This window comes from Perca flavescens, chromosome 24, assembly GCF_004354835.1.
Source record: "Perca flavescens isolate YP-PL-M2 chromosome 24, PFLA_1.0, whole genome shotgun sequence".
Taxonomy (NCBI): Eukaryota; Metazoa; Chordata; class Actinopteri; order Perciformes; family Percidae; genus Perca; species Perca flavescens.
Window position 1 is genome coordinate 3,899,139 of NC_041354.1, and position 27,743 is coordinate 3,926,881.

Consider the following 27,743-nt stretch of genomic DNA (forward strand, 5'->3'; position numbering starts at 1 on the left):
ATGGAGCCCATTAAGGTCCAATCAGAAGGTGGACTGAATGTGACCCTCACCATCAGGCTGCTTATGCACGGCAAGGTACCAAAAACACAAAAACAAGGTTTCTCAGCTCCTGCTACTTTTTTTTTTTTGCTTTTGCTTTTATTTCCTTCCGTCAAAAGACAATAAATCATTACAATGCCCCCTCTGGCTAAAAAAAAAAAAAAAAACACCTAACTTTGTTTGTCTGTGTTTCCTGCAGGAGGTTGGAAGCATCATAGGAAAGGTATTTATCACAGGCACAACACGCAGACCATGTAAAGCATCCTAACGCCTGTGGGAAATACAGATTAATGTTTTTCTTTACTTCCAGAAAGGAGAAACGGTGAAGAAAATGCGAGAAGACGTAAGTAGAACTTTACTGCAAATAGTGTAATATTGTTAACTCTCCTAATATGTGTTTTGGGTCTCATAATCATGTTTTTTTGCCCTACAGAGTGGTGCCCGTATCAACATCTCAGAGGGGAATTGCCCTGAACGGATAGTCACAATCACCGGGCCAACAGATGCTATTTTCAAGGCCTTTGCCATGATAGCCTACAAATTTGAGGAGGTATAACATTCATCATTTATACACTATAGATTAGATCCTTTACTTAAGTAAAATTACTAATACCACACTGTGAAAATATACTCCATATACTATATTTCTCCATTAAATTGATTCGTCTGATAACATTTCTGAATATACTGACACCTTCACAATGTTTATTTTGTCCAACTAATAGTCCCAATTTCAAAATGATTAAAAATGAATTAAAAAAGCAGTAAATCTTCATATTTGAGAAGCTGAAACCATGAAATGTTTAGCATTTTATCATAAAAGTAGAAGTGTATAAAGTAAGTATATAGGACGTATAAAGTAGTATGAACACAAATACTCAAGGACAGTACAAGTACTTTAAATTTGATCTTAAGTGCAGGACTTGAGTACTTCGTTACATCCCACCACTGGTATGATTTAGTGTCGTCTCTAAATGGAATACAAAGCAGGCTTGGCACCGTTATGTAGGACAGAAATGTGCTGATCTAACCTTGCAGCACCCTTTGAAAGTGGGCCAGTACTGGGTTTTGATTTGGGTGCCGTATCAGGGCGTGTCCAGCCGGTCCAAACCAAAGAGTCTCCAAAACACTACAACTCAACCTGTGCAAGGGATGAGTGTGTACATGCCAGTTTGGAGGGGAAAAAAAAAAGAAGTAATTTCCAGATTTACTCTACTTAACCCCTCATTTATAATTTCAAAGCAGTATATAAACATATGACAATGATGTCCAATATGTTCAGATACATTTTATATAATTAAAACGTGATATATTTTGTCCTACACCAGCATCCAGTTAGACGCTTCACAGGAATAAGTTGACAACTACATAACAAGACTTTATATCTATCATAGTGTTATAAAACAATGTTTTGTTTATTTAAATACTTATAAATAAATATAAATAAGATATTATATGATTACTGAATAAAACGTTTTTTTTTTTAACCAAGGTGACAGCCATTCATTGCAGCAGTAAAAATGCCAGATCAGTATTAAAAAAAAAAAACTGACATGTATGCACTTAAAAGTATTTATGCCCAGCTAAAATAGTAAATGACAAAATATAAAAATAATCAGAACCTTTACCTTGGTAAAAGTAGCAAAACTACGCTGTACAAACATCCAAGACTGAGTTTTCTACACTTTCTTCTGACGCATGAAGGTTGATTTCTTCAAGGCCACAACTACACAACCAACCGCTGATGTCTGATAACACTTGGCCTTTCCTCCCCTCAGGATATAATCAACTCTATGAGCAACAGTCCAGCCACCAGTAAACCCCCTGTAACCCTGAGGCTCGTTGTCCCGGCCAGCCAGTGTGGCTCACTCATTGGCAAGGGAGGCTCCAAAATCAAAGAAATGAGAGAGGTAAAGCCTTCCTCTATTCTAATGATCGCTATAAATACCATACAAGTTAAGATATTACCAGATAGAGCTGGGCGATATGGAGAAAATCAAAAATGATATTTTTGACCAAATACATCAATGTCGATACTGCGGTGATATTGTAGGGTTGACTATTGGTGCTTTCACAACATTTTAACACAATAAGAGTTTTGATAAATCCTCACCAATAATGTGGAAACAATGACTACGTGGGTAAAAGCAAATAATGTAAACCGCTAGTAAGTAGTCTGGTAAGTTCAGAAAATGACATCACTTTACTGTAATGCACCCTTTAAAACAGGAAAAGACTACACTTGTGTCATATCATGATATTACGATATCCAAAATGAAAGATGATATATAGCCTCATATATCAATGTCGATATAATACTGATATATTGCCCAGCCCGATTACCAGATTTTAGAGGCAAGTTTTGGAGGGAGTTCACCAACCAGAATACTTTTTATTAATGGTGCAGCCATGAGTCATTGCACATCTCCTTTTTATCATTCACATAGTGTGCATTTTAGTTTTAAATCCTGCATAATCTCATATGTACGGTGGCCGAGACGGTTCAACAGAAATGCAAACGTTACAACACAAATGCAATTGTGTTGAACCGTCTCGGCCACTGTACATATGCTTTATTTATATTTCCCCATTTAATAAACAAACATTCTCATTTTTAGTCCACAGGTGCTCAGGTCCAGGTTGCGGGTGACATGCTCCCCAACTCCACCGAGAGAGCAGTGACGATCTCAGGGGCCCCCGAAGCCATCATCCAGTGTGTCAAACAGATATGTGTGGTGATGCTTGAGGTACAGTATGGACTGGGAGGGAGGGGGAACATGAAGGAAACATTTATTTACGCTGAACATATGTTTGTATGGAAGATACAGTAGTTTGTCTACAGTTATACTACTTTAAGCCTAACAAACTCACATGATATTTAGTACAATCATAAGACATAATGCATATTGGTAAAATGAGAGACCCTGGTAAGCTTTCTGAAGCTTGTGTATAGGGGCCCAGACAGCAAATAATACACATTATAAATACTATCATACAGTTTATTTTTTTACAGACACTAACATTACAGCTGGGTTTGACGTTTTGAAAATCTTAAGGATTACAGTTAAAAGTAGGTAAAGTTACATGTCAAACAATTAGGATTCCATTTTGCAGGGTAAAATAAAGCCTAAACCCAACTGTTTGTTACCTTTACTCTCCTTAACATGCAAGTCATCATGCTTTGAATCAAAGGGCTACACACTTTGTAGTTGTCTCTCTTTTTCTTGCACCATTAATTTTAACTATCTGCGCAGCCAGTTCTCCATTGGGCCTTCATGATGGCACCAGCCATGGATACTAGGAGATATGTGACATGACTGTAAGTCTCTCGAATGTGGACTCCAAAAAATGTAAAATACAGTATGTAGAGTCATCATTATCCAGTTGAAAGTGATGTTCCAGGTAAATCTAAGTTTAGTTGGGCACTGAACCACGATTTGGACGTTCTATGTCAGCATGAACACACAGCGAAGAGCACTTTTGTGTGGGTGTCACAGGTTGTCTTCCCTAAGGCACTGTCCCTCTTGGTTTCACTTTATGCAACTTCTTTTCTTTCTCTCTGTTTCTTTCTGTTCTAACACTCTCTCCACATCTCACCCTTTTTTCTTCCCCCCCACTCTCTCCTCCTTTGCTCTCTCAGTCCCCACCGAAAGGTGCCACCATCCCCTACCGCCCCAAGCCTGCCTCCACCCCTGTCATTTTTTCAGGTGGCCAGGTAAGAGCAGACCCACTGGGGGCGTCAACAGCCAACCTCAGCCTCTTACTGCAGCACCAGCCACTGCCTGTTAGTGTTGCACCAGGTTTTTTCACTTTTCCTCCCTTCCTCACTGCCCCCCACCCCCCCCCCCCCTCCCTTACTAGCATGAAACCATCACTGCTGTTTACTGTGCCCTCACTGTCACCCATCACCTGCCGCCACTCCAACCAGAACTGGGATAAACGGCATTAGTCATTAACCGAGATTGGGGAAATTGGCCAAGTTACCTAATAATTGATGAGAACAAAAAGGTAACATAAACATCCTTGTGTTCCTCTTTGCTGGGACTCCACGATATTCCCAAATGGACAAAAAACAACAACTTACTTTTAGGAACAAATCAAAATAAAGAAAAGCACTAAAACCTGTCTAAACAGACCGCTGAAATAAAGTTACTTGTGAATGGCTTTCTATTTATTTATTAATTTATTCATTCATAACATTGGAATTCATGATATTGGTCTGCCATCATGCTAGCTCACTTACCAAGACAGAAATAACCAGGATTTTGGAAGAATACCTGAACCAACACATCTGTTCAACTTAATCCTGATCATGTTGAGGTAAATTGACTTACACTGCAAGATTATGAAAACTGGGCCAGGCAGTAGAGCAACCGGTGAACATATGGCGGCAGAGGCTAAAGGGAAGTAGGTGTGCAAACATAAGGCTAAATCAGGAGATCTGCAAAGGAAGGAAAACTCAGGAGGGGCAACTAGTGGCCTGGATGTGAATGACAGGGGATCCACTGAGGCTAACGTGCAGAGGAGATAGAGACCGTTATACATTTAACCCCACCATTAAAGAACAATGACTCACATCCACACCAAGCCTTGTCATCCTAATATTTGACTACATTGCAGCTACAAAATATTGTTTTTTACCATCAATTATTATGCTCATTATTTTATTAATTTAATTAGTCTAGTGGTCTATGGATAGTCAGTATAAAGAAATGCCCATCACAATTTTGTAAATGCTCGTTTGACCAACAAAACAAAGATCTTATGGTCACGTAAAACTAAGAAATTGAGCTATATTCCCATTTGAAAAGCTGGAACCAATGAATCGACTAATCGCTTCATCTCTTAACGAATCCGCTGCGTTTGAGACAAATTCTTACCCAATAACATTCACGCTTCCCCTAAGTAGCATTAAAGTTTGAAAAATCACTTTTACAACATGCTAAAACCCCCAAAATATTCCGCTTACTGTCACATTTAGTGAAAGGAAATCAGCTGGAAAAAGAATCTTGGCATTGAGGTTCATATGACTTTATAATCAACAAATTCATTATAAAATTGGGTGATTATTTGCTTCAGCTCTATATTTGACTACCATTAGCATGCTCCTTGTTAACTTATAAAGTAGCGCTAGGATTATCCATTTACCAAGAATATATGAGTAATCACAAGTAAACTAGTATTTACATCAATAACCAGGAAAGCTGTGAGTTAGCCAAAACAGTTTTACTTTTATTCATTTATATCTCTGCCCTCCTGCAGAGACATGACATGTTTTGGTTCCCAGTTACAGTCTAGCTCTGGTTTCCGTCTTGGCTGATAAAGTGAAATTTAACTCAGTTCTGACCGCTGTGCCCCCTATAACCCACACATCCAATAGGTCAAGTCTTATTACTCCTTAGGGCCGCTCCTCTGGTTCCCGCCCACACCCTCCCCGCTGTCTGAGTTGTCCCTTATTGCTTTAGTTCAACTGGATCTGATTGATGAATAATAGGAGGACATGACGGAGTCTGTATTGCATGATGTTCCCGTTATGTCATGTCTGTAGAGTGCTTGTGTTGTAGAAATAAATCAAGTTTTAGTCCAATTTTGTTGTAGAGTGAATAGTTCTACCCCATCCAAAATGTATTTAATACAGTATATGTTCTGTTTTATGTAATTACATGAGTATTTTTGTTGGCTTGTTCTAATGATGTAACAAGATAACGACCCGCTCTTCTCATGTTTGCAGGCCTATACCATTCAAGGACAGTACGCCATCCCACATCCAGACGTGAGTGCTAACCCAGTCAACACTGCACTCTCCATCATTCTGTCTCTCTCTGAGTCGCAGGCTCTTTACTCTTTCCACCCATATTAATATTAATTGTTAATATTAATACAGCTTTTTTTTCTGATATGCAATTCCTGTATCTTCTAACTTTTTTGACTCTTGCCTCCCTGCCCTTTGTTTGGCATTAAACCTCATGGGGCTTGGCCTGGTGGCTTCACTTTTTTTTTAATATGATATAACTATCAATTGGAACCTGCTTGAAAAATATACTCTATCAGAACATTTTATTTCTATGGTTACAGCCTTATAGTAATGCAGCTGGAATTGTTTGAGTTTTAAAATGCATTCTGACATTCAAGACTTTAAATGTCAGTTGACAAAAAGCATTTCATTCAAAATCAGAAGCAGAAGACAAACTGGAATAAAACAATGACTGAAGTAGTAAAAAGCTGCTTTGGTGGCTGATTTAAGATGAGCTGACCTTTATAGGGGGGAGTTTTTAGAAAGTTCTCTCCTTTACAATGTCACAATGTTACTTTAACAAAATAAACCGCTACACAATCACATCTTCACTGTGATGTATTAGCTTATAAAAAGGAAGTTTTCTGTCTTCAAACTACACAAAAGGAATAAAAGCTGACAGCAATAAAGCAATGATCTCACTCATATATCCCAAACCAACCAATTTGCTCACATGACCAATTGACCAATCACAGCTTAGCAACCATAATTGGCCATGGCAAGCCCGTCTCGCTTCAGATTTCTTCACATTGCAGTGAGAGTGATACTTTGCACTTAAAGAGTTTGGAAAACCTAAAACACAAGAGCAGAAATAGATCTGCTTCAAAATGAGGAGCCTGGCATGCCTCAGTCTTTTAGCACTTCATCTTGTACTTTCATATTAAAGATAGTTCAAGATCATCCATTTAAATCAAGTCAGCTGGAAAGAATAGGCCAGACACAGCCTTTTTTAAGCAACTCAAGCAGCTGAAATAAAGGACCCATGGTTTCACAAATTAATCAAAATGTAGTGATGAACCCAAATGTATGGATAAACCAGGCATCATTGTAACAGAAGTTACTAGTTGTAACTTTCCAATTCTAGAGCTGCATGTGTGTGGCTCTAGAATGGAATGCTTGACATAGCACAAGGCATAGCAACTGTAACTAAGTAGTACAGGATTAGTTAACATTCTCAACTCAACTTTATTTACACCTAAGCATGCAGCCCAAAGTGCTTCACAGAACTAAATTAAAAAGCAGATGAAAAAATAGATAAGACTAATTAAGACATTAAAATGTAAAATTCACAAATAAAACCAACAGAACAAAATAAACACCAGGGTTAAAATAGGATATAAAAACCAATGATTTTATAAAATAATGGAATTACATTACTCCAAATTAAAAGCCAGATAAAAAAAAGATGGTCTTTAGTTTCTTTTTAAAAATACAGAGAGAGCTTTCCATTTGAATATCCAATAAGGTAAGGAGTTCCACAGTTTAGGGGCGTAAAAACAGAATGCACTTTCACCGGTACATTCTATCCACCAACATCACTCCATCGCTTCAGTCTCAGGCCAAGTCCTCTATGAGCTTCTTCTCTTTTTTTCTCTCTCTCTCATGGTCTTTGTCCTTCACCTGTCTGTGCTGTTACTTCTCCTCAGATCCTCGCTCTACTTTTGTAATATTTCGGACAGACCTGTGTGCGTGTCTGTGTGTGTGCGTGCGTGCGTGCGCTCGCAAGGTTGGTTTTTAACGATGACCTCATAGCTCTGCTGTCCTCCTCCTCCCCCCCTCAGCAGTTGAGCAAGCTCCACCAGTTGGCTATGCAGCAAACCCCCTTTACCCCCCTCGGACAGACCACCCCTGCCTTCCCCGGTACGTACCCACCTACACAACGACCCTCTTTACCAAAGCTCCTTCTTTCGTTTTTACCTGTAGAGACAAACACATTCTCTACCTCCTTTTTTCTCTCTCTCTTCTTTTCCTGTCTCTGTCCTTACTCTTTTTCTTCTTCTTGTCGTACTCCTCCTAATGGTCTCTGTGGTGCACTGCCATTGACATGGCCTGCTGGTGGTCTGCTCTTGTTGATGTTGAGGTTTCTTTTGTTCTTTGTTGTTCCCTTAGTACCCTATCCTTTTTTTAAATGATGCAATTGCCTCAGACCGTAGAGCAGAATTCAACTGGTCAGGTGATAGGAGTTGTATAGAGTGTAGGCTCCGCTCAGGGCTGAGCCAGACTTCCCAATGAATCAGAAATGCTACTGGTCAATAAGCCAGGGAATGAAAACACTCCAGGACTTCAGGTCATCAATGCTGTTCACTTTCTCAATGTGCCAAACTCTATTTTATGTCCTCTTCCTTCCCTCCTCTTCCTGTCTGCGCCCTGTGTCCAGCAGCAGGTCTGGATGCCAGTAACCAGGCCAGTACTCATGAACTCACCATTCCCAATGATGTGAGTACATTTGTCATGTCTAAAATGTCTGTTTGTGAGTGCTTTTTGCTGTCAGGTTTCATTTTCCCTGGCAAGCATTCAATCTAAACAAAACTGCAAACACCTTTATCCAAAATGAAAGCTGTGTCATTCAAAAACTGACAGGCTATTTTTTTTTTAAATAACAGGCTTCATTTTGCCTCCAGCAAACCACAAGTATTCAAAGAGAACATTGTTGACACTATTGCAGATAAACTGGCACACGCGTTCAGCACTTTGTGCCAATTTCTCTCTGCCACTGGCAATATAATGGGACTGAAAGTAAAACACTTATTTCAAAACATTATGACATCAAACTTGTCAGAAAATCCATAAAGGTCAATGGGACGTTGCAATCACATTATCTACAAACGTCTTCTTGAATATTTAAGTCTATTCACAAAGAGATTAGAATGATGAATTCTTAAATGATTGGTTAAATTATAAAAGAATTCCCAAAATAGCTGCATGGAACAGAAAAGAAGCACAACACTGGTCGGGAACTAACTTCTATCGAAGCACAAACTCACAAGTGTTGGACCACAATGTCAAAAACTCTGGTTGATTATTTTTAAACGTGGCTTCCTGTTGAAGCTTCCACAATACAATCTGACAGCAGATCAGCTGCAACGATTGAGATCTTCTCCACAGCAGGGATAAAGTACAGCCAAAGGCAGTTTGCTTTGTAAAGTGAATGTCCTTAATGGGAAAGACTTGTTGGACCAAAGTCAGGAGTATTAAAGATAAAGTTGAATGGCTGACAATGACTGGCCCGTACTCTCATGCATCATAGCGAGTCCAGTCGAATATAGTGTCAGATCAAATGTGTGTCTTCCATATATTCTGGCCATCCTAAGTCCCGTCCCCATTTTCTTCCCAGCTAATAGGCTGCATAATCGGACGCCAGGGAACCAAAATCAACGAGATCCGTCAGATGTCTGGGGCGCAGATCAAAATTGCTAACGCTATGGAAGGGTCATCGGAGCGCCAGATCACCATCACAGGGACCCCCGCCAACATCAGCCTGGCCCAGTACCTCATCAATGCAAGGTCAGAACTTAATGACTGTCAAATGGAAACAAGGGAAACCTTGTAAAGATGTAGTCTATATCCACGATATTCCATTTATGGGAATGCTCCGTTGTCGCGAGAAATTCCGCCGGATGTCACTCTTTTGGGCTGGATGTCCGTCACCTTCTGCTTTCTTTGTGTTGGCGTTCTTAACAGCGGTGGATTTGTGAGGACTATGGTTAACTGCTCCGCAGATCTCTGCAGGGCAAATCCAGACAGCTAGCTAGACTATCTGTTCAATCTGAGTTTTCTGTTGCACGACTAAAACTACTTTTGAACGTACACATGTTCCACCAAAACAAGTTCCTTCCCGAGGCTATTTTGCAGAGGCACCGTGGCTCCGTCCGGTGCTTTGCACCGCCCATGACGGTTGTGATTGGTTTAAAAGAAATGCCAATAAACCGGAGCATGTTTTTTGCCCATCCCAGAAAGCTGTGTGGACTAGCCAGACCCTCCTCCGCAGCGCTGTGGTGGAAGGTCTGGCAATCCGTACAGATGTACAGTACAGGCCAAAAGTTTGGACACACATTCTCATTCAAATGAGTTTCCTTTAATTTTCAAGACTATTTACATTGTAGATTCTCACTGAAGGCATCAAAACTATGAATGAACACATATGGAATTATGTACTTAACAAAAAAGTGTGAAATAACCTAACCCTTATATTTTAGATCATTCAAAGTAGCTACCCTTTGCTTTTTTTTTTATTAATAAGGGAACAAATTCCACTAATTAACCCTGACAAAGCACACCTGTGAAGGTAAAACCATTTCAGGTGACTACCTCATGAAGCTCATTGAGAGAACACCAAGGGTTTGCAGAGTTATCAAAAAAAGCAAATGGTGGCTACTTTGAAGAATCTAAAATATAAGCCATGTTTTCAGTTATTTCACACTTTTTTGTTAAGAACATCATTCCATATGTGTTCATTCATAGTTTTGATGCCTTTAGGGAGAATCTACAATGTAAATAGTCATGAAAAATAAAGAAACACATTGAATGAGAAGGTGTGTCCAAACTTTTGGCCTGTACTGTAGATATGCACCTGCACGATAATACAGAAAACTGAAAGAAACAATACAAAAATCACTTTACGCTTGCCCCAATTTGTGGTGAAATGCAGACTGCTTGTAGGAAAAAGAGAAATGATTGCTTACTTTCCAATGATCCCCCTTCAGGTTCAGAGACGTGGCGGCCATGTGGAATGACCCATCTTCCATGACCACATCCTGAGATCCCTGACTGGCTCCTCCGTTTGGCCCTTTCCAATGACCGACTACCGCAGACAACCCTGATGAAGCCCTTCGGACTCTGGCTCTGGCTCTCCGAAAACCCTGACCGCCTTCCTGCCCTGGTTCAAAAGTTGTTTATACGTCAGGGATGGTTGGGTGCTCATTTTTATTTCAGAGAGCCAAATTAAGATAACAAAAAAAAGGAATTACAAAAAAGAAATTCTCTGTTGATTAGGTTTTTTTTAGAGAACTGTTGAAGCATGTTGAATGTTTATTAGGAACAACTTGTGTTAATATTTCTTCTTTTTCTCTCTATTGCTTTTTCTCTGTCAGTGCTGCGTCATAGAACATCATATAAAAGTATAAAAAAGTACTTGTAAAAGGTCGAGAATTTTTGTAGAACATAGTTATTTGCATATTACAGCTGCGCAGTGATGCTATCGGCAGAGTGTGTGGTGGGATGTAGCCAAATTATCAAATTTTGATAATATATTTTGAAAAGAAAAAAAATTGGACCGTTCTGCTTTTGTCCTAATTTGCATCTTTGTCCACTTACAAATCCAATCTCTACCCATGACTCTCTGCTGCATCACATGACCCTTTTAAGCCAATGGTATCACTCCTAGAGCCTCCCTTCTCGTGTTAACTTCCTATATTTACATGATTGCTTATATTGCATGTGTTCAATGTCGTATCGTTGTGTATTTGAGTAAAACCTGTTCAGTGTGTTCAACGTTATTATATCTTCGTGCTCCCGTTCTTTTCCGCAAACTTTTTCAGCATTTTTGGCCATTCACGTCTAGTCCTACTCCCTGCCCAAATGAAAAGCTTTCCGACATAGCCTCCTTCTATCAACACCGATTATTAGTATATAGATGCATGAATGGGAATTAGTTAATAACAGTGGCTAAAACACTAACTGAAAATTGAAATGATTGTTTACTAACTTATTATACTGTATTTGTTTTGTACAAGGAGTATTGTGATTTAGCACAATAGTCGACTACGCGGCGCTCATGCAATAGACTATTTAACACTTTACTCTGGACTGCCTCTGAAATGGGAGGAATTAGTTGGACTTAAAAGCCAAGTGTTGCGTCCAAACCTTTCGGCTTCCTTCCCTCGTCTCGGAGAGGTTTTTGGGTGCTCGTGAAAGCTTTTAGTGTGAGCAAAAAACAAGGAAAAGAAGCCGAGTCTTCGCGGCAACGAGGCCTAAATGTTTGGACAAAGCCGAATGGTATTTTTTGAGCCAAGGAATGTTCAGGGGTTCATTGGGGGTGGGGGGGGACCCATGGGGCCTGGGCGGACGTGACCCAGTCACAGGACTAAAACCTGTCTCTTTTTCAAGATTGTTCATCTTGTCTTTTTGTTATCATACGGTTGATTTGACGCTTTGGGTTTGAATGTCTTTTTATTGTCACGACTATGTCAGCAACTTAATTGTTTTCATTAGGAAAAAAAAGGACAGGTTGGATGACAATTTCTGCATCACTGGTTTTCAGTAGAGCCAGCATGTATGTATTTATGGTGTGGTGATGCACATGACTTTCTTTGTTGACCATGAAACTTAAGCTAAGTTAGTTTTGTCGTATTGTATTTAATTTGAGAGGGAGGTGTGGATGATATTTGGTATAATTCAGTATTTCAACCATTCCTCGCATGTTCTACTAAGAGGATGCTAAATACTATTGGACAGTTTGAGTCTTCTCATTTCCGATCAGCTGAGCTCAGTTAAGTTTTGACAATACAAACAGCTATTGAATGTTATTGTCAAATCACATTATCTACTGTCCAACACTGCAATTCTGCATTTTCTGCAGCGTCTCAATTTCTTCATACGTACATACCACTACTTCTGTTTTATTTCCAGTAGCTATGCTGTGTGTAGGAGTGTATTCTTAAAAAGGAAAAAGTTTGACATTTTGGTAAATATGCCTATTCGCTTTCTTGTCAAGAAGATCAGTAGGTGATACCACTTTCATATTTGTATGCTAAATATGACGTGACCACCAGCAGCTGGTTAGCTTATAGCTTAGCATAAAGACTGGAAACTGCAGGAAACAGCTACCTGGCTCTCAGTTTACCAGCACCTGAAGCTTACTCATTAACATGTTAGTTTGTTTAATGACAAGAGGCAGGCTAGCAGTTTCCCCTTGTTTTCAGTCTTTATGCTAAGCTAAGTTAAGCTAACAGTCCCCTGGCTGTAGCTTTATATTTAGCGAGGAGCTAACTCTTGGTAAGAAAGCAAATTAAACTGAGTGCTCAAAAACCCTAACCTAATAAACCAGGCCTATATTTATTTGGTCCGGACCAGTTGCCAAGAAACCAGCAGAGACTCTACTAAGTTAGAGGTCTCGGCCAGGAAATCATTTGGCACATAACAGCACGTCAATTGTTAATTAGTGAGCTTTAGAAGTTTAAATATGCATATTTTGTTACCTAACAGAGCCAGGATTTCCAGTCTTTTGTGCTAAGCTGAGTTAGCCGGCCGCTAGCAGTAGCTTCACATTTAGCAGGCTAGAGATGAGAGTGGTATCAATCTAGTTTTACTATCGGCTTATTTGCCAATACGTCAAATTTGTCCTGTAACTTTGGCTCTTAAGCGCTTTCATGACATTAATTTGATTATGTAAATGGACAAATGCTGTATCACTATACTGAACCATGCATAGTCAATGATTACTCTGCAATAATTCTTACATTTTGATGTGAACTCAAGTAGTAGTGCTAGCATTGAAATTACAAATTTGTGTTTATATTTTATTTTGAGTTGTCATAGCTTGTACTTCAATGGGAATGTTTGTCAAATGATTAAAATGAAATGATGTTTTTTGGGCAAACTTGCTATTTTAGAACAGTTGGCTAATACCTAAGAGGGCATTCTTTCCCAACAGTACTGTACCAGTAAAGAACATCCTCAAGGGTATTATGGCTTTTATACAACTGTTAACCTGTGCATGTGTACACATGTGAGCATTTTAAAAACGTAGAAACAAAGGATTGCTAATGCTTATTAGCACAGTTGGTGCGTGCGTTTGACAAAGACCTTATATAATATTAATTTGATCGCTATGGCAGTGTGATTTCAATAATATTCATGTGTTACTCAATGTTTGAAAACTGTATTTACATTTGTGTATATGCCTGAGTATACTGCAACTTTGAAACAAACTGCAACTAATGCAATAATAGGGTGCAATGTGCAATTATTTATTCAATTATTATAAACATAGAAACAGGAGAGCTGTGTAGCTTGTTTAAAAATGCTTTTTTCCACTTTCCATGTGGCAGCAACATCAGGAAAAAAGAATGACTAGACAGGTTTTTTTTTGTTTTTCAGCTTTTGTTTGTGTATTGCAGTTTGGGGAAAAAAGTGATAGGACTTGGTAACTATTTTCGATTGATTTATTTGCTATGTGCAGATCTATATTAGTTGTGAGTAAATACATAGGTTTTAATTTCAAAGTGTTGGTAAGCTTAAAAACAAATAAAGTTTCATTTTTTCCTTTCTGTGACCTGTTTTTTTTCTGGTTTCTCTCAGCTGATTCTTACAGAAAACAAATGACTTCAGATCTTATTTTCATGATCCCTGTTCACACATCAAAGCCTGATGAGCCATCAGCTGACAGGGGCCTCTGTAGAGCTAAAAACACCCCTGGGGAAATTTGAGGTTAATATAGGAATCTTATCTACGTGTGCGATATTGCTGGAACAAACACTTTTATCAGATTTAAAACAAAGGCAATTAAATATTACCAGTGATACAATTAAGAGCTGCTTATAGTTTAGAGCATTTGTTGTCAAAGGAGGATTCGTGGACCTTATGAGGTCTTGTTTCATAAAGGTCTGCAGCAAAATGAGGAATAACTATAATTTATTACAATTACAACCATTATCTTCAATTTCATTGTAATTTGTACCAATTAGAGAATGATTAAGGAAGACCATTCCAATCATAGCTTGCTCTCCCACCACTTTTTATTTTATTAGCTGCAGTACAGACAGTTGGAGGATATATTAATAAACCAATGACACTCATAAGGGTCCCCTGGGATGATATCTTATCAAACAGGCTGCTTGCCAATCCTGGATTAAACCTTTGTTTTGATATTTTATAATGGAAGTATGTCAAACTTATTTTATGCTCTGATGATCAACTCTGACGACTCGTTCTTAAATAGATGACAAATAACATTGACGCCCAACATGTATTCTCTATTTTAGAATTAAAAAGAAATGCGGGGAGGCAGCAGACACTCCTGGTGGTTGAAGTTTGAAACTGAAGAAGTGGAAACTGTACGGAGGGACAAATGACCTGAGCTCATTTCCCAAACCTTCATCCGATCAGTGTAATTCCCTCTCTATTTCTATAGTCGCTCCTAAATTATTTAACACATTTGTTCCTTTTCATTCTTTTCTCAATAAACCAATCATACTTTTGACACTTCAAACCAGCTTGTATCTTCCCAAAGATAGTCACATTTCCAAAGCCGCGCACACACACGCATGGATGTCATGTGCCACTGTAAATTAGACAGCTACAAGGTAAGAACCAAAGATTTCACTTCTGCAGTGAAAGACTAATTTCAACATCTTGATATGAGGCTGGCTCAGCTTTGCTAAAGTGGAGGTCAAACATCCAGACAGCTCCCACGCAGCTCTCCCAGTGCCTGTAATACACCATCTTCTGTACTCTAATGTCAAATTATGCACCTACTGTATGTAGGAACTTTGCTTGGATTAGGCAGAACAACAGCCACAACTTTCACTTTCTTTAGCTCTGCTAAGACTGTGGGCTGAGTGGTTTTGTGAGCCTTAAACAGGTGAAAAGACAGCACTGGCTTTTCCGATGGATAAGTTGTTATGTGTCTGGATGTGTCTGGATTTTTTCCAAGGCGGAGAAGCTCCTTAAGGGCAGAAAGCTAGCTTTATTGTACGGCTGAGCGGTGAAACCATGTGTGATGGCCAGAATACCGCTGAGTTTCTCTCAAGAGAACTCTGACGGCTCAAGACAAAGCACAAGACAACGCTAGGAAATATATGTTTAAAGCTTCTGAGATGGGGACGCCCCACAGTCTCAGGTGGGATAATAGCTTCTGTACTTCAAAGGTGGATCAAGAATTTTGGTGAGAGCCAAAAAGCTGTCTCAGAAGTTGATAGGTAGGCCATAATCATTGGCAGAGATCCAGTACAGAATTTTACAGTGTATATCAGAGTCTAGCAGGCCGCCGCTGACCGTGAGCCCGAGGATACGAGTCCTGCCATACAGGTCATGACAATGTTTTCACATTGTATAATTAAACAGAATGGTAGAGAGCACTTTGCTAAGCAAGGGTATTCATTTATAGCAAAAACAAAATACCTGTCAGCACTTCCGCATGGGATTTAACAGCGAAACAAAAGGAGGTGGTGAAGTAGCTTTCGAAGCAGCTATATAGAAAGTGCTGCTGATTAAAAAAAGAGGTCTGTAAAACTCAAATGTCATGTAGTCCTCTAGGTATTATGATTTTTTAAACTTTTTTGCTCATTTTTTGAAAATGGATTGCATGTGCAGTGGGCTGTACGAGAGTTGCATACATTTAACAGCCAGAATCTGAAGGCCAACTGAATTAAACTGCTGAATGGTTCATCAGGTTTCTACAAAGTTTATCTTTAGCTTTAACTTGCCATTAGTGATAAATGGGACACAATTGTATGCTAAATGATTGGATGTTTCTTTCCAACACGTTCCTTGGGCCACCATATCGCCAGACAAGCACATTGCTTTCTAAAGTATCCGTGCATGGCTGTGGTCAAGGTTAGGGAAAGACCGTATCCGGGGGGGGGTCTGTCTGTGGGTCCCCCCCAAAACCGTCCAACACTTCATATACTGACAAATGTTGGAGAAATGCAACCCTAAGAAGGATATATACATGTTTTAAGCCCCCTGAACGGTTATTTTTACTACCCCTGTGCAGGCTTGGCATCCAAGTTGGAGTGGGTCCATGCTCTCACTCAGCACTGCTGTAAGCTACAGACAACCTTCTCTATAATGCAAAAGGACTCACGCTGAAGCATTAAGGGAGACAACATGCAATGTACAAGTCAAATATCTTAAAATGTGGGGACATCCCCGGCTTTTTCCTCTTGCACTCTGAGTTTGGACGTGGGGGTCACAGTGCTTCAAACATGCTGCGTCCTCCCTCGTGAGCGAAAGCAAAGTCCAATGTCAGTCTCCGCAGCGGGAAAGCATTTTATCAAATGTACCGAGAGTGGCTCTGAAGAGGTCAATATAAACTGGAGGGCACAGCGTGACTTAACAATGTCATCTGTAACAAAGCAGGCAGGGAGTGCAGATGGGACACAATGATGTTACTATGGCTTTGCTCAGAGGAAATAGACTGTTGATGATAAATATGTCTCAAGAATTGCATTGTGACGGTCTATAATGCTTCCCCGACTTTCCCTAAACACTTTCCCTAAACTGGCTCAGCTCCATATCATATTGTGATCCTGGGAAGGAGTAGGATTTTATTGAAGATGGGTTACCAGGCAGGGAGTCTGCCAGGAGTCCAACAAGATGAGGAAGAGTTTTAAACAAATGGCTTGGGAAGTTTCACGTATCTTAAACATCCGAGAAGTAAAGCTCTTACCCTGGTGCAACAAAAACACGTTTACACGCTTTGGGATTTTGGACACTGCAAAGGATCCCCGCTACAATGCTTCAGTAGTCAATAAAATCAATGTGTCTGCCTTTCAGCTAAATTGACAGGGCTAAACTCTTAGAACATGGTCGCCATTTAATCATGCATCTGCTTTGCTAAGAGCTGGATGCTTTCAGGTGGCCTTTGCCTCGCCACCGGACAACTGGGAGTACCTTCAAGAGGTGTGTTGTTGCTGTGGGTGTGCAGGGCTCTGTATTGAAGTCCTCCTTCAGGGACAATCAGGACAATCGTAATCAATGTTTATGAAGAATGATGGCGAGGGACACGGGGGACAGGCAATCAATCACAGACACAACAGGAGGCAGTTACCAAAATGGGGTTCAGGGACCTATAGGGGGACTAGGACGTGCTCCAGTGGGTTGTTAGGATTTCAGAGGATTCATCAAACTCTTTTCTGTTATCTACCTCACTTATATCATATTAGTGACTGTACCCTAATGTGCATTATCTAAATCAATTTACGTTGTCTAAGTGCTCATTGGTGGGTTTGTTTGCCCTAGTTAAATTCAATCAAGTGCGTAAAGCAGAGCAGGCAGGAGACCTCCAAACATGAAGAAGAGCTTTAGGTTTCATTCAAAAGTGCAAGTGAGCATTACATTTAAATTTGCTACATCAGTGGTTGCAGCGGGATGAGTAGATACTGTAGGTGATAGAGAAGACCATACAATAGAGCAGTGCCAAAAAATAATTTTAAATTCAATCAAATGTTTTCAAGAAATCAGCCAATCATTTAGTCTAGTAAACATCAGAAATTATGTTGAGTGTCCGTCAGAAGTTACTAAAGTTGTCTCACAAGTTGTCTCACTTATCCTGTTCAGCAAAAAGGTTTACAACGGCAAAAAGCTAACTAATGTCAGCATTCCTTTACAACGGAGCAAAACAATACGTTGATTACAGTCGTGGACAACGTATTCAAATGATTTGCTTATGCTTATTCCTGGTGGAGAGTTGCATGAGTTAGCTTAGCATACAGACTGGAAACAGGGAAACAGCTAGCCTGGCTCTGTCTAATTTAACCCACCAGCACCTCTAAAGATCACTAATCACATGTTACAACAGGTTATCTCTTGTTAGTTTAATCCAGCAGCAGTATAGCCTTCTGTATGATTATAATACAAAAAGCTATTAATGGTGGCAACAGTGAAAGTAACTAAATACATCTACTCAAGTACGTTTAACTTTTTCTCCACCACTACATTTCAGAGGCAAATATTGTACTTTACTCCACTACATTTACTTATTAATTTAGATAATTAATAAATCAATAAGGATACATGATGTGTTAAAAGGTTAAGCTACCCAGCATTAACTAAGGGATTAATTCATTAATGCATCAATAATTTATATATATATATATATATATATATATATATATATATATATATATATATATATATATATATATATATATATATATATATATATATAATAAACATTCTGAAATGAGCCATTCTGCATAATGACTATTTTTACTTCTGGTATGTTTAAGTATATTTGGATGCTAATACTTTTTGACTTAAGTACACTGTGGTATTACTAGATACTTAATAGTCCCGACCAAGCGCGTGGTCAGGTCCAAGACCGGCTCGCTGCAAGCCTATGGGCAAACACTTCGATAGGAAACAAGGTTAGGAACCGAAGTGCAGGCGAGAAGAGATTAGGCAAGAGAGAAGAGTACTGTGGAGAGAAGTGCAGCGAAAACTATAGTATATAGGGGGGGGGTCGGCGGTGCAACTGCTGCGCTTCTGCGCACATTCGCACGCACACACCGACAGACGCACAGCTGCTGCAAACCTGCACTGACAGGATGGAAATTGCGATCAAACAGTTGGACCCGGACTATGCACTGGGATTATTGCCGTTTCCTGCACATGCGTTTATTTGCAAAGGGTTGATTGATGATTGTGGCCGGTGTATTTATTTCTTCCTGGCTGTCTCAAAGAAAAGAATCCCCGCGACTGCACGGTGATGTGAACCGGACAGAGTGAAGCTATCAGGTACAATCTAAACTCACTTTTTACACTGTTCTTTATTGCAGCGGTGGAGGTTTGCAGTCTGGCATACATTTTAAATGAGGGATATAATTAATACGCAAGTAATATAAATATGTAAAGCCCAAATTAGCAAATGGATTTGTTTCTAGCTGTGGTTGTTCATTTAAAGATTAGTTTGTCACCACCAACTGGACTCATCATTTATATAATTATTGAGTTACCACTGCAAAACGTACTCTAAGAGATTTTTATAGCGTAATATTCTGAAGTGAACTTTAGGAAACTCTTCAGTGCTTTAGGGCTGCAACTTCCATTAATCTGCTGAGTATTTTCTGGATTGATTTATTCATTACACTTGGGTTTTCCCAGAGCTCAAAGTGACCTCTTCAAATGTCCAAAAATCAATATTGATGTGTTATCATATAAGACTAAGAACACCAGCAAATTGAAGCAGAATTAATCTTATGTATTGTCAATAAAACTTGACTAATTATTTCACCTCTGTTCTGCTTTTATCTCCCTAACATAGGTTTACAATTGCAATGCGCTTTCCTCCAATCCTTCTGCACCTTCAATAATATTTCTGGAATATGTAAACAGTGACAAGGTTTACTGAGACATTTAGCTTATTATTCTAGGACTCCTGCAGAAATCAGAACCTGTTTGTCACATTCATCATCTTGATCAAAAAGCTGTCTGCTTCTTATCAGCTGTATTGTTATCTTCAATTGTGTCATTTTATTTTGCATCTGCTCTCACATGCATCCCATCTTACAGACAGTCCATTTAATCACAAGCTGATTCAAAGTTCATCTGCTGCATAGTGATGAGCCATCACCTTGTTTATTGGCATTTTCTTAAGAGACAAATCCTGAGCTAAGAGACCCAACTACAGAAACATGCTATTATTATGATAATGGTGAACTTTACTTATGCCTGCGAGGAGGAAGGCATCTGAAAAGGGGAGAGGATGTTGAAAGTTCACTGAATATGTGCTGTAAGAGCATATGGCCAGACAATTTACATATCAAAAGCATGCAGGAAGTTCATCATCAGAAAATTCATTTCACATGTTTTAACAGTTTTTTTTTTTTTAGACTTAAAGCAGCAAAATACAAAACAAATTCCTGAATTTGAATATTTAGTAGGGACTTTTTCTCTGTCTCAACTTTTGTCTCTCCATCTTTCTCACTTTCTATCACAGGGGTCATCCAATCAGAAGAAGAAGACGAGAAAAACGGCAGCGGGCTGATTTCGGTCCGCTAATGGGGGCCTCTCACAGGTGCAGGCCATCCATAAAACCTTCCTGCGCTTCTCTTTGGTCTGCGGGAACATTGTGGCTTCTGTCTGTGATTATGAGTGTGTATGCTTGTCCTAACATCTGTCACTGCACGGACAGGAACGGTGTGGTGGTGCAGTGCACCTCCAGCAACTTGGAGAACATCCCATCCAACTTGCCCAGGGACACAGTAGTTCTCTTGCTTTCGTCAAACCGGATCAAACACATCCCGAAGGAGACCTTCACAGACCTCTACCGCCTCAGGGAACTGGACTTGTCTCACAACGCCATTGACAGTGTGGAGGTCGGCGCCTTTCAAGGGATCTCCGAGAGCCTGCGGACCTTGGATCTTTCCAACAACCACCTCAGCAGTCTGCCCAAAGACACCTTGGCCAAGCTGCACGCCCGCATCCGATTATCCCACAACCCTTGGCACTGCGACTGCTCTCTGCAGGAGGTGCTGCGGGAGCTAAAGCTCGACCCCGAGACGGTGAACGAGGTCAGCTGCTACACGGCCGTGCAGGAGGAGTACGTGGGACAACCGGTGATCCAAGTCCTGGACTCTGGGATCAACTTTTGCAATTTCCACCACAAGACGACAGACGTGGCCATGTTTGTGGCCATGTTCTGCTGGTTCGCCATGGTGACTGCTTACATCATTTACTACATCAAACACAACCAGGAGGACGCCAGGAGGCACATGGCGTACCTCAGGTCCCTGCCCAGCAGTTCCCACATTAGCAAGGACTACGACACAGCCAGCAGTGGGTTCTAGTTTCCAAAAAGATGCACCGGTGAATACAGATGAAGTGTACCAAGGACTATGTTTATGGCACATATAGGAAACATTGATAAGTGCTGGATGATATACACTGCACAAGGCACAAAGACATTAGAAACTCGAGTCTTTAAAAGCTACAAAATAAAACTAACCTCAGACTTGGGACGAGCAGGCAGAACAGTCTAGATTTGTTTTCCTTCCATGATAACATAAAGGTGGATAATTACTTTTTTCACTCAGTGTTCTGTATAATGCATAAAGCCTCTCTAAAAGGTCAACTTTACTAAAACCCCCAAACCGTTTAGCAGATTATGTGGTTTAAGAGTTTGCAGTGGATTTGGTGAACCTGAGAGCCACTTTTGTGTCAGAGTTCAGTGAACTTACTTTAAAAAGATAATCCCCACAGCTTCACAGTGGAATACTTGTAGGATTGTTTTCGTGAGAGTATAAAGTTTTATGATTTATAGAATTTAAAAAAAGAAGAAATGAAGACTTTTGGGGGAGTAGCAGAAAAAGAGGGAAAAGTTAATATTTTGACGTATTATATGTTAAACTCCCTATCAAGACAAGTGTATGCTTTTATCTTAATGTCAAAAAGTTATTTTATTTAATAATCCATAAAAGGATCTAAGCCAGTGCTGCAGATTTGGTGGCACTCCTACACCTTACGTTTTTCTACAACTTAAATGTAAGTTGAAACTTCTGCATTTATTTTCTTCGTTGGACAATAAAATAAAACTTGGCATTAAATCAGAATCCTGCTCCTTCTTCCCCCTCGGGAAATATAGAAATGGCCTGCATCAGAGAAATTAGTCTGTGTTCGTTTGATGGAGAAAAGAGATTTGAATCCTGCATTATATTCAGTGTTTTTTATGGTCATTGTTGTCACACCACTTTAAAACCTCTCACACAGTCCTCTCAGCTCATCTGCCGCCATAACACATTCCTCCCAATGAAATCCTGTTATTTATCCGTTGCTATAAAAAAATACCCGGAGCTCCAAATATGGAACTCATACATCTTCATCTGCATTAGGCAGAATATTAATAAGTGTCCTGCAACCCAGAAATAGTGTCATCCCACTAACAGTTTAAATCCATTAATCTAATGAGCCTTTGTGGAAGCACTTACGATCTCACCACAGTATCCATTTATAACAGGGATGTCCAGTCTTTATTTATTTATATATTTTATTTTTTAAAAAGGTGGCCAAATTAGATATTGTGAAATGCATTACATGTGCTTGTTTTTAGCCAACTATGAACTTTCACAGGCTATCAGTTCTTTTGTGACAGACAGACACACACAAAAGTAGGCTACTCATTATGCAGAATATCTCCTATAGATTATTATATTGTGCCGTTTTTAATCTAACGACTACATGTAAGAGCATTTTAATGATGTAGTTCATCGATGTGGAGCCAGTTTTAGATCTGTATACTGTATAGATTCATATTAGGCTACTGCTGCATCATATCTTGTTTATGTAAAAAGTAACTATAAGTGTCAAATAAATGTAGTGGAGTAGCCAAAAATGAAAATACCCAAGTACAGTACCTCAAAACAATACTTAATTGCAGTACTTGAGTAAATGTACTTAAGTATTTTCCACCACTGATTGTGACAAATTGTGCAGCTTTAATAAAAGTATTTTGCCAACAGGTATCTCTGTATGAATGTAATTCATACATGTAGTTTGTTTGTATTGTTTAGCTTAAATTTTGCTCGTCCAGAAATGCACCGTTAAAAGAAAATATGCTGGACCTCACTAATGTCTAAACCCTGCAAACAAGCTCAGTATTTTCTTTGCAAATGTTAGCATTTCTGGGAGCCTGCCTTTGTCCTGCTGCCGGTGAAAGTTCACAAGAGAGCTGCTGATGCTGGCTGCGCAACTCGCACTGCAGCACAATGAGCTCCAGCTGCAGCTGATGCTGGACAACATCTGGAGCAGGGAGCGCATAAAGGAAACATCTTTTTGATAGCAGCAAAATCTCAAAAGCGTCTGATGAACTGTGCTCATTGTCCAGTGGAAAACTGCTCCTGATCTCACGCAACACAAATGTGAGGGGCTTTGTTGAACACTAAATTGAGGTCTTTCTTCTAGCTTTTATCTTTCGGCCCACACATAGCAACTAAAATATTTTGTTTAATAGCTAATGCTGGCCTTGTAGTCTCTAAAGCTCGACCTATCCGGTCACAACATTAATTACAGTCCACATCTAACAATTCCCAAGGGCTGTGGCATACATGCTAATGAATTGAATATTATTTTTTAGCTGGGTACAGTGGAGGTCACTGTGTCTCTAAGTTCACTTTCAGAGAAACTAGAGGCACTTCATTAGCGGTACATAAGCCCGAGAGAAATAGCTTGCATCTATACAACAGCTCTCAACACTTGCTCCAATCCAAGTTAACTAAGGTTAAGCTATGGCATCAGCTCCCACAGTGGCAACATACTACACAGTGGATGTGGTAGACGTGAACAGGGCTTTATTTTAACGTTACCTTTAGCTCCAGAAAATAATGTTTGTAAAATGAAGTCACAATCCTAAATTCTAACAAAAAGGTCAGCAGTGCTCCATCTAAACTTTTTGGTTATAAAGAAAGTCCCAGCTTGCCTAATCATTCACATCGTCCCCTAATGCAACTTAATTCCCTGCTTGTTTTTAAAAAGGCAAAGAAAAAAACATTTGCCACATTTTCTCTTTGCTCCCAGTGTTCACTCTTGAATTATGAGGTTTATTCTAGTCAGGGGTGTGGGACTGGGTGTGGAAAGGGGACCCAGGGCCCTCATGTGAGGAGTGCCCAAAAAGATGCTAGAATTAATAGCTGTGGGGGGGAGGGGCCCGTTGAGAAAGCCTTTCTACAGGGCCCAGAATTTTGTGCTACGCCCCCGATTCTAGTTGTAGTGCAAAACTGGCGTTGCACATGCAGAGTGATATTAATCTGATGGAGTTGAGGTGTAATCATACTTGCTGCCTAAGCAAGTATCAATCGCAATGAACACCACCAGCGCCAAGAGACATGTCAAATTGCAAAACAAATAAAACAAACTACTTCATGGAAAATACTCCTGCTGTCTCTTACATTTGAGTGCCAGTTGTGATAACATCCGAAGCAGCTGTCGCATCATTTTAAACTTCATTTAGGAGCATACAGTGTAGGATATGATCAGTCCACTGATTAAACTGCAAGCTTCCAACACTGGAACATCTGTTAGTGACTGGACAGACTGTGGCAAAGTCTAAAACATTATTTCTTATTTGGGAAGATAAACGTCAAGTAGGAGGTTACTTTAATTAATTAAAACACAGTCATGTCCAAACTCAAATTACAGGTGAAAGCAGAAAATCTTCTCCTAGCTCTAACACGTGGCGTTCTGTCACGCTGACTTCTTACAATGCTCATCCACACCTCACCCTTACCGGTCAGAGCTGATGTGTGACGCAGCACCTTCACGGATCACTGTTCAAGGTTCAAATATCTGCTGAAGAGACAGGGAATCAGAAGGATATTTATATTGAGGTGCCCTTACATCCTGACCCGTCCGTCTCTTTCACAATCTCGGTCCTCTCTCTCTCTCCCTCTCCTTCCCTTTCTCTCTATATATCTATATATATCTGGACGCCCCCCCCCTGCAGTGTGTGTGTGTGTATGTATGTATGTATGTATGTATGTATATATATATATATATATATATATATATATATATATATATATATATATATATATATATACATACATACATACATACATACACACACACTGCAGGGGGGGCGTCCAAAATAGTTAACTTTTGAAAGCTGGTAAAAAGTCTTAACATGACTCCAACATATTATTAGCAAATATAAATCCCCACTGATGATAGGTTTACTGGCCTATAGGTAAGGTAGTCACTAAGGTAGCCATCCACAGATGTGGCAGGATCAGTTCATCCTAAGGATTCACTGCTCCACATGTATGTTTAACAATAAAACATGATTTATAAAAGGCTATTTTAAAAGTGTAGTATTCTATGCAAAAAGGCCACCCTACATGTAATGTAAGCCCAATTTATAATGCAACTTCATTTTATACAATATATATATAATAGGGGGTCCCTGCTCTGTCTCTCTTTCAGTTAAGGGGTCCTTGGCTTAAAACACATTGAAGACCCCTGGGCTAACTGATAGAGCAGCACAGCTACCATGTTTCCGCTCCAAGGAACAATTTCATTTTATCCTCTCAGCAGGGGGAATAAGGTGATTTTCTGGTAAATTAATCCATGTTAATTAATGTGATTGATCTAAGGAACATTTTAGTATAAAGAATATATTTAGTTTTTCAGCAGGTACAGTATGAAACAAAGTTGTTAGGCTCCCTTTCTTCACTTTATGTGTCACATTGAACATTAGCATATAGCATTAAAAGTGCTCCTGTGGTATTTACATCAGTTATAAACCGTGCACAAAAGTAGTTTTAACAATTAAACTCACCATTTGCAGTAGCTTTAAAGCTGCAGTCAGTTTTCATTTGCTTACTAAGCTAACAGGCTGTAAGCTACGGTGTGTGATGCTCAATGCTAAGCTAACATACAGCTAATGTACAGATTATTTTTGTGGCAGTCCTCTCATCTTTGGGTGGTTACGGTGACTTCCTGTGAGACATTTTTAAGCCTGATGGAGTGCTTCCCGGCCGAGGCCTCCATGCTATGCTAGCAGCAGCTCTGCTCTGGACACCTGATGCAATTAAGGAACCTGGACCTCCCCTAATTGGATCAGGTGTGTAAACAGCTATCAACCACTTTCCTATTGTATGCATATGAACACATTTTCACACTATATTTGTGTTTGCATTGTGTGTCTTCTTACAATGATTTAAGTTGGGGGATTTAATGTCAGTCTCCCACAACTTTGTTTTTCCTTTTTTAACCATTTTACATTCTTGTCACACACACACACACACACACACACACACACACACACACACACACACACACACACACACACACACACACACACACATAGAGCCATTCATTTCAGCTGGAATTGTTTCTGAAAACAATGGGCTGAACACATAAAGACGCTGATGACACACAAGTGGAGAAACAAAACCACGCGATGAATACAAACTCCTGCCGTTAGGATGTTCATGGAGCACATTATGCATTATGGTGGCCGTCTGTTCCCCAAAACTGCACAGCATGCTAATGAGACTTAGGATGCATCGTCGAAGACGCAGGTGTCGTCCGTCATCACATTTCTTCTCCTATCTATATATCTTTTTCATTCTCTCAGCACATTTCAGTGTTTTTACCATCTGAAAAAAAGTCAATTAAAAAGCAGAAAAAGACACAGACAATGAAATTAAAAAAGCAGTCACAACACATTGCGACAAAAAAGTCGAGAGATTTCTGGTGAGGAGGTCTTTCAGGTCTTTTAGGATGAAGTTTAACAAGAAAGATGCAGTGTTTGGGTTTAGGGAGGAGGAGAGAATTATGCACTATCATTGTGCTGCACGGGATGGTGGATGAACACGGTGAGAGAGGGCTGCTCAGTTCAAGATGAATTCTCAACGATATGGAAGCATTTGAAGTGTGTTTGGGTCTGTCAGAGAGAACGAGATGAGGCAGAGTCAGATAAGAAAAATCAATGAATGAATTCTGCACTCTGCCACGTCTTTTGAGCTGCAGTTTTTTAAAATGTATGTGTGTGACTGTGACAAGAGCGAGAAAGCAAAAATAAGATGCACTATAGCCCAAAGTATGTGGACACAGAGTCCACTAGTTTCTCTAGTTTTAATCCGTTTACCATCTTCACATGTTCTGCTCTACGCTCTTAGTCTAATATTTGTTTATATGTTTCTGCCCTAGAGTAGCACTTTTAATTTTGTTGTATGTATGTACAATGACAATAAAGTCAATTCTGATTCTGATTATTTGGCATTTATCTGTTGTTATGACTGTGGATTTCCATGTGTGGTCAGACGTGGCTCACAGCCCCAGTGGCCCCCAGTCACTGACCTCCTTAGCCAGGGATTGTAGGTTTGAGACCCATCTGGAGTGATTACTGGAAAAGACCTACCTTTACTGCAGTGGGTGGTTATTCATGATAATAATCCTCTTTATGTATTTGGTTCAATCCACCAGTTTGACTTCTTCTGAAACACTTAAAGTTGTTAACTTATCACTGGATTTCATTTATGGATGGGTAAAGCTATTCAATTTGCAAAAATGACAACTGGATTGCTCAAAAATATTGGTCCATCAGAACAATAAACTCTAGTCTATATCCATGACCTTCCACTTCTGGGATTGCTCCATTGCCGCTGGAAATTCGGCCGGATGTCCTTGTTTTCGGCCGGATGTCCGTAACCTTCCTCTTCCTTTGTTTTGTAATTTAAAACTCCGGTGGATT

General features: G+C 39.7%; 2 protein-coding genes and 1 long non-coding RNA gene across 6 annotated transcripts; 2 read left to right on the plus strand and 1 right to left on the minus strand.

The window, feature by feature from the left end:
* LOC114551020 (poly(rC)-binding protein 3) lies at window positions 1–10,637 on the plus strand. 2 transcript variants are annotated; one of them, XM_028572106.1, is made up of 12 exons: window positions 1–75; window positions 239–262; window positions 350–382; window positions 473–589; window positions 1,818–1,949; window positions 2,658–2,786; window positions 3,680–3,823; window positions 5,771–5,812; window positions 7,615–7,693; window positions 8,217–8,269; window positions 9,168–9,337; window positions 10,537–10,637. In XM_028572106.1, exons 1-12 carry the CDS (start codon window positions 1–3, stop codon window positions 10,589–10,591), a joined length of 1,053 nt encoding a protein of 350 aa, XP_028427907.1. In that variant the 3' UTR covers window positions 10,592–10,637. The 2 variants fall into 2 exon arrangements, with proteins under 2 accessions (XP_028427907.1, XP_028427908.1); XM_028572107.1 differs by having other exon boundaries at window positions 7,618–7,693.
* LOC114551044 (uncharacterized) lies at window positions 2,400–26,095 on the minus strand. 2 transcript variants are annotated; one of them, XR_003691808.1, is made up of 4 exons: window positions 25,824–26,095; window positions 24,774–24,832; window positions 10,516–10,709; window positions 2,400–2,798 (listed from the first exon to the last, which is right to left on the minus strand). It is a non-coding gene; the product is annotated as an uncharacterized LOC114551044 (long non-coding RNA). The 2 variants fall into 2 exon arrangements; XR_003691809.1 differs by having other exon boundaries at window positions 24,774–24,835.
* LOC114551021 (leucine-rich repeat-containing protein 3) lies at window positions 19,035–22,059 on the plus strand. Of its 2 annotated transcripts, XM_028572109.1 has the most exons (3): window positions 19,035–19,291; window positions 20,493–20,570; window positions 20,688–22,059. In XM_028572109.1, the coding sequence occupies exons 2-3, from the start codon at window positions 20,554–20,556 to the stop codon at window positions 21,340–21,342; spliced, it is 672 nt and encodes a 223-aa protein (XP_028427910.1). In that variant the 5' UTR covers window positions 19,035–19,291; window positions 20,493–20,553; the 3' UTR covers window positions 21,343–22,059. The 2 variants fall into 2 exon arrangements, with proteins under 2 accessions (XP_028427910.1, XP_028427909.1); XM_028572108.1 differs by having other exon boundaries at window positions 20,493–22,059.
* Window positions 26,096–27,743: the final 1,648 nt, after the last annotated feature.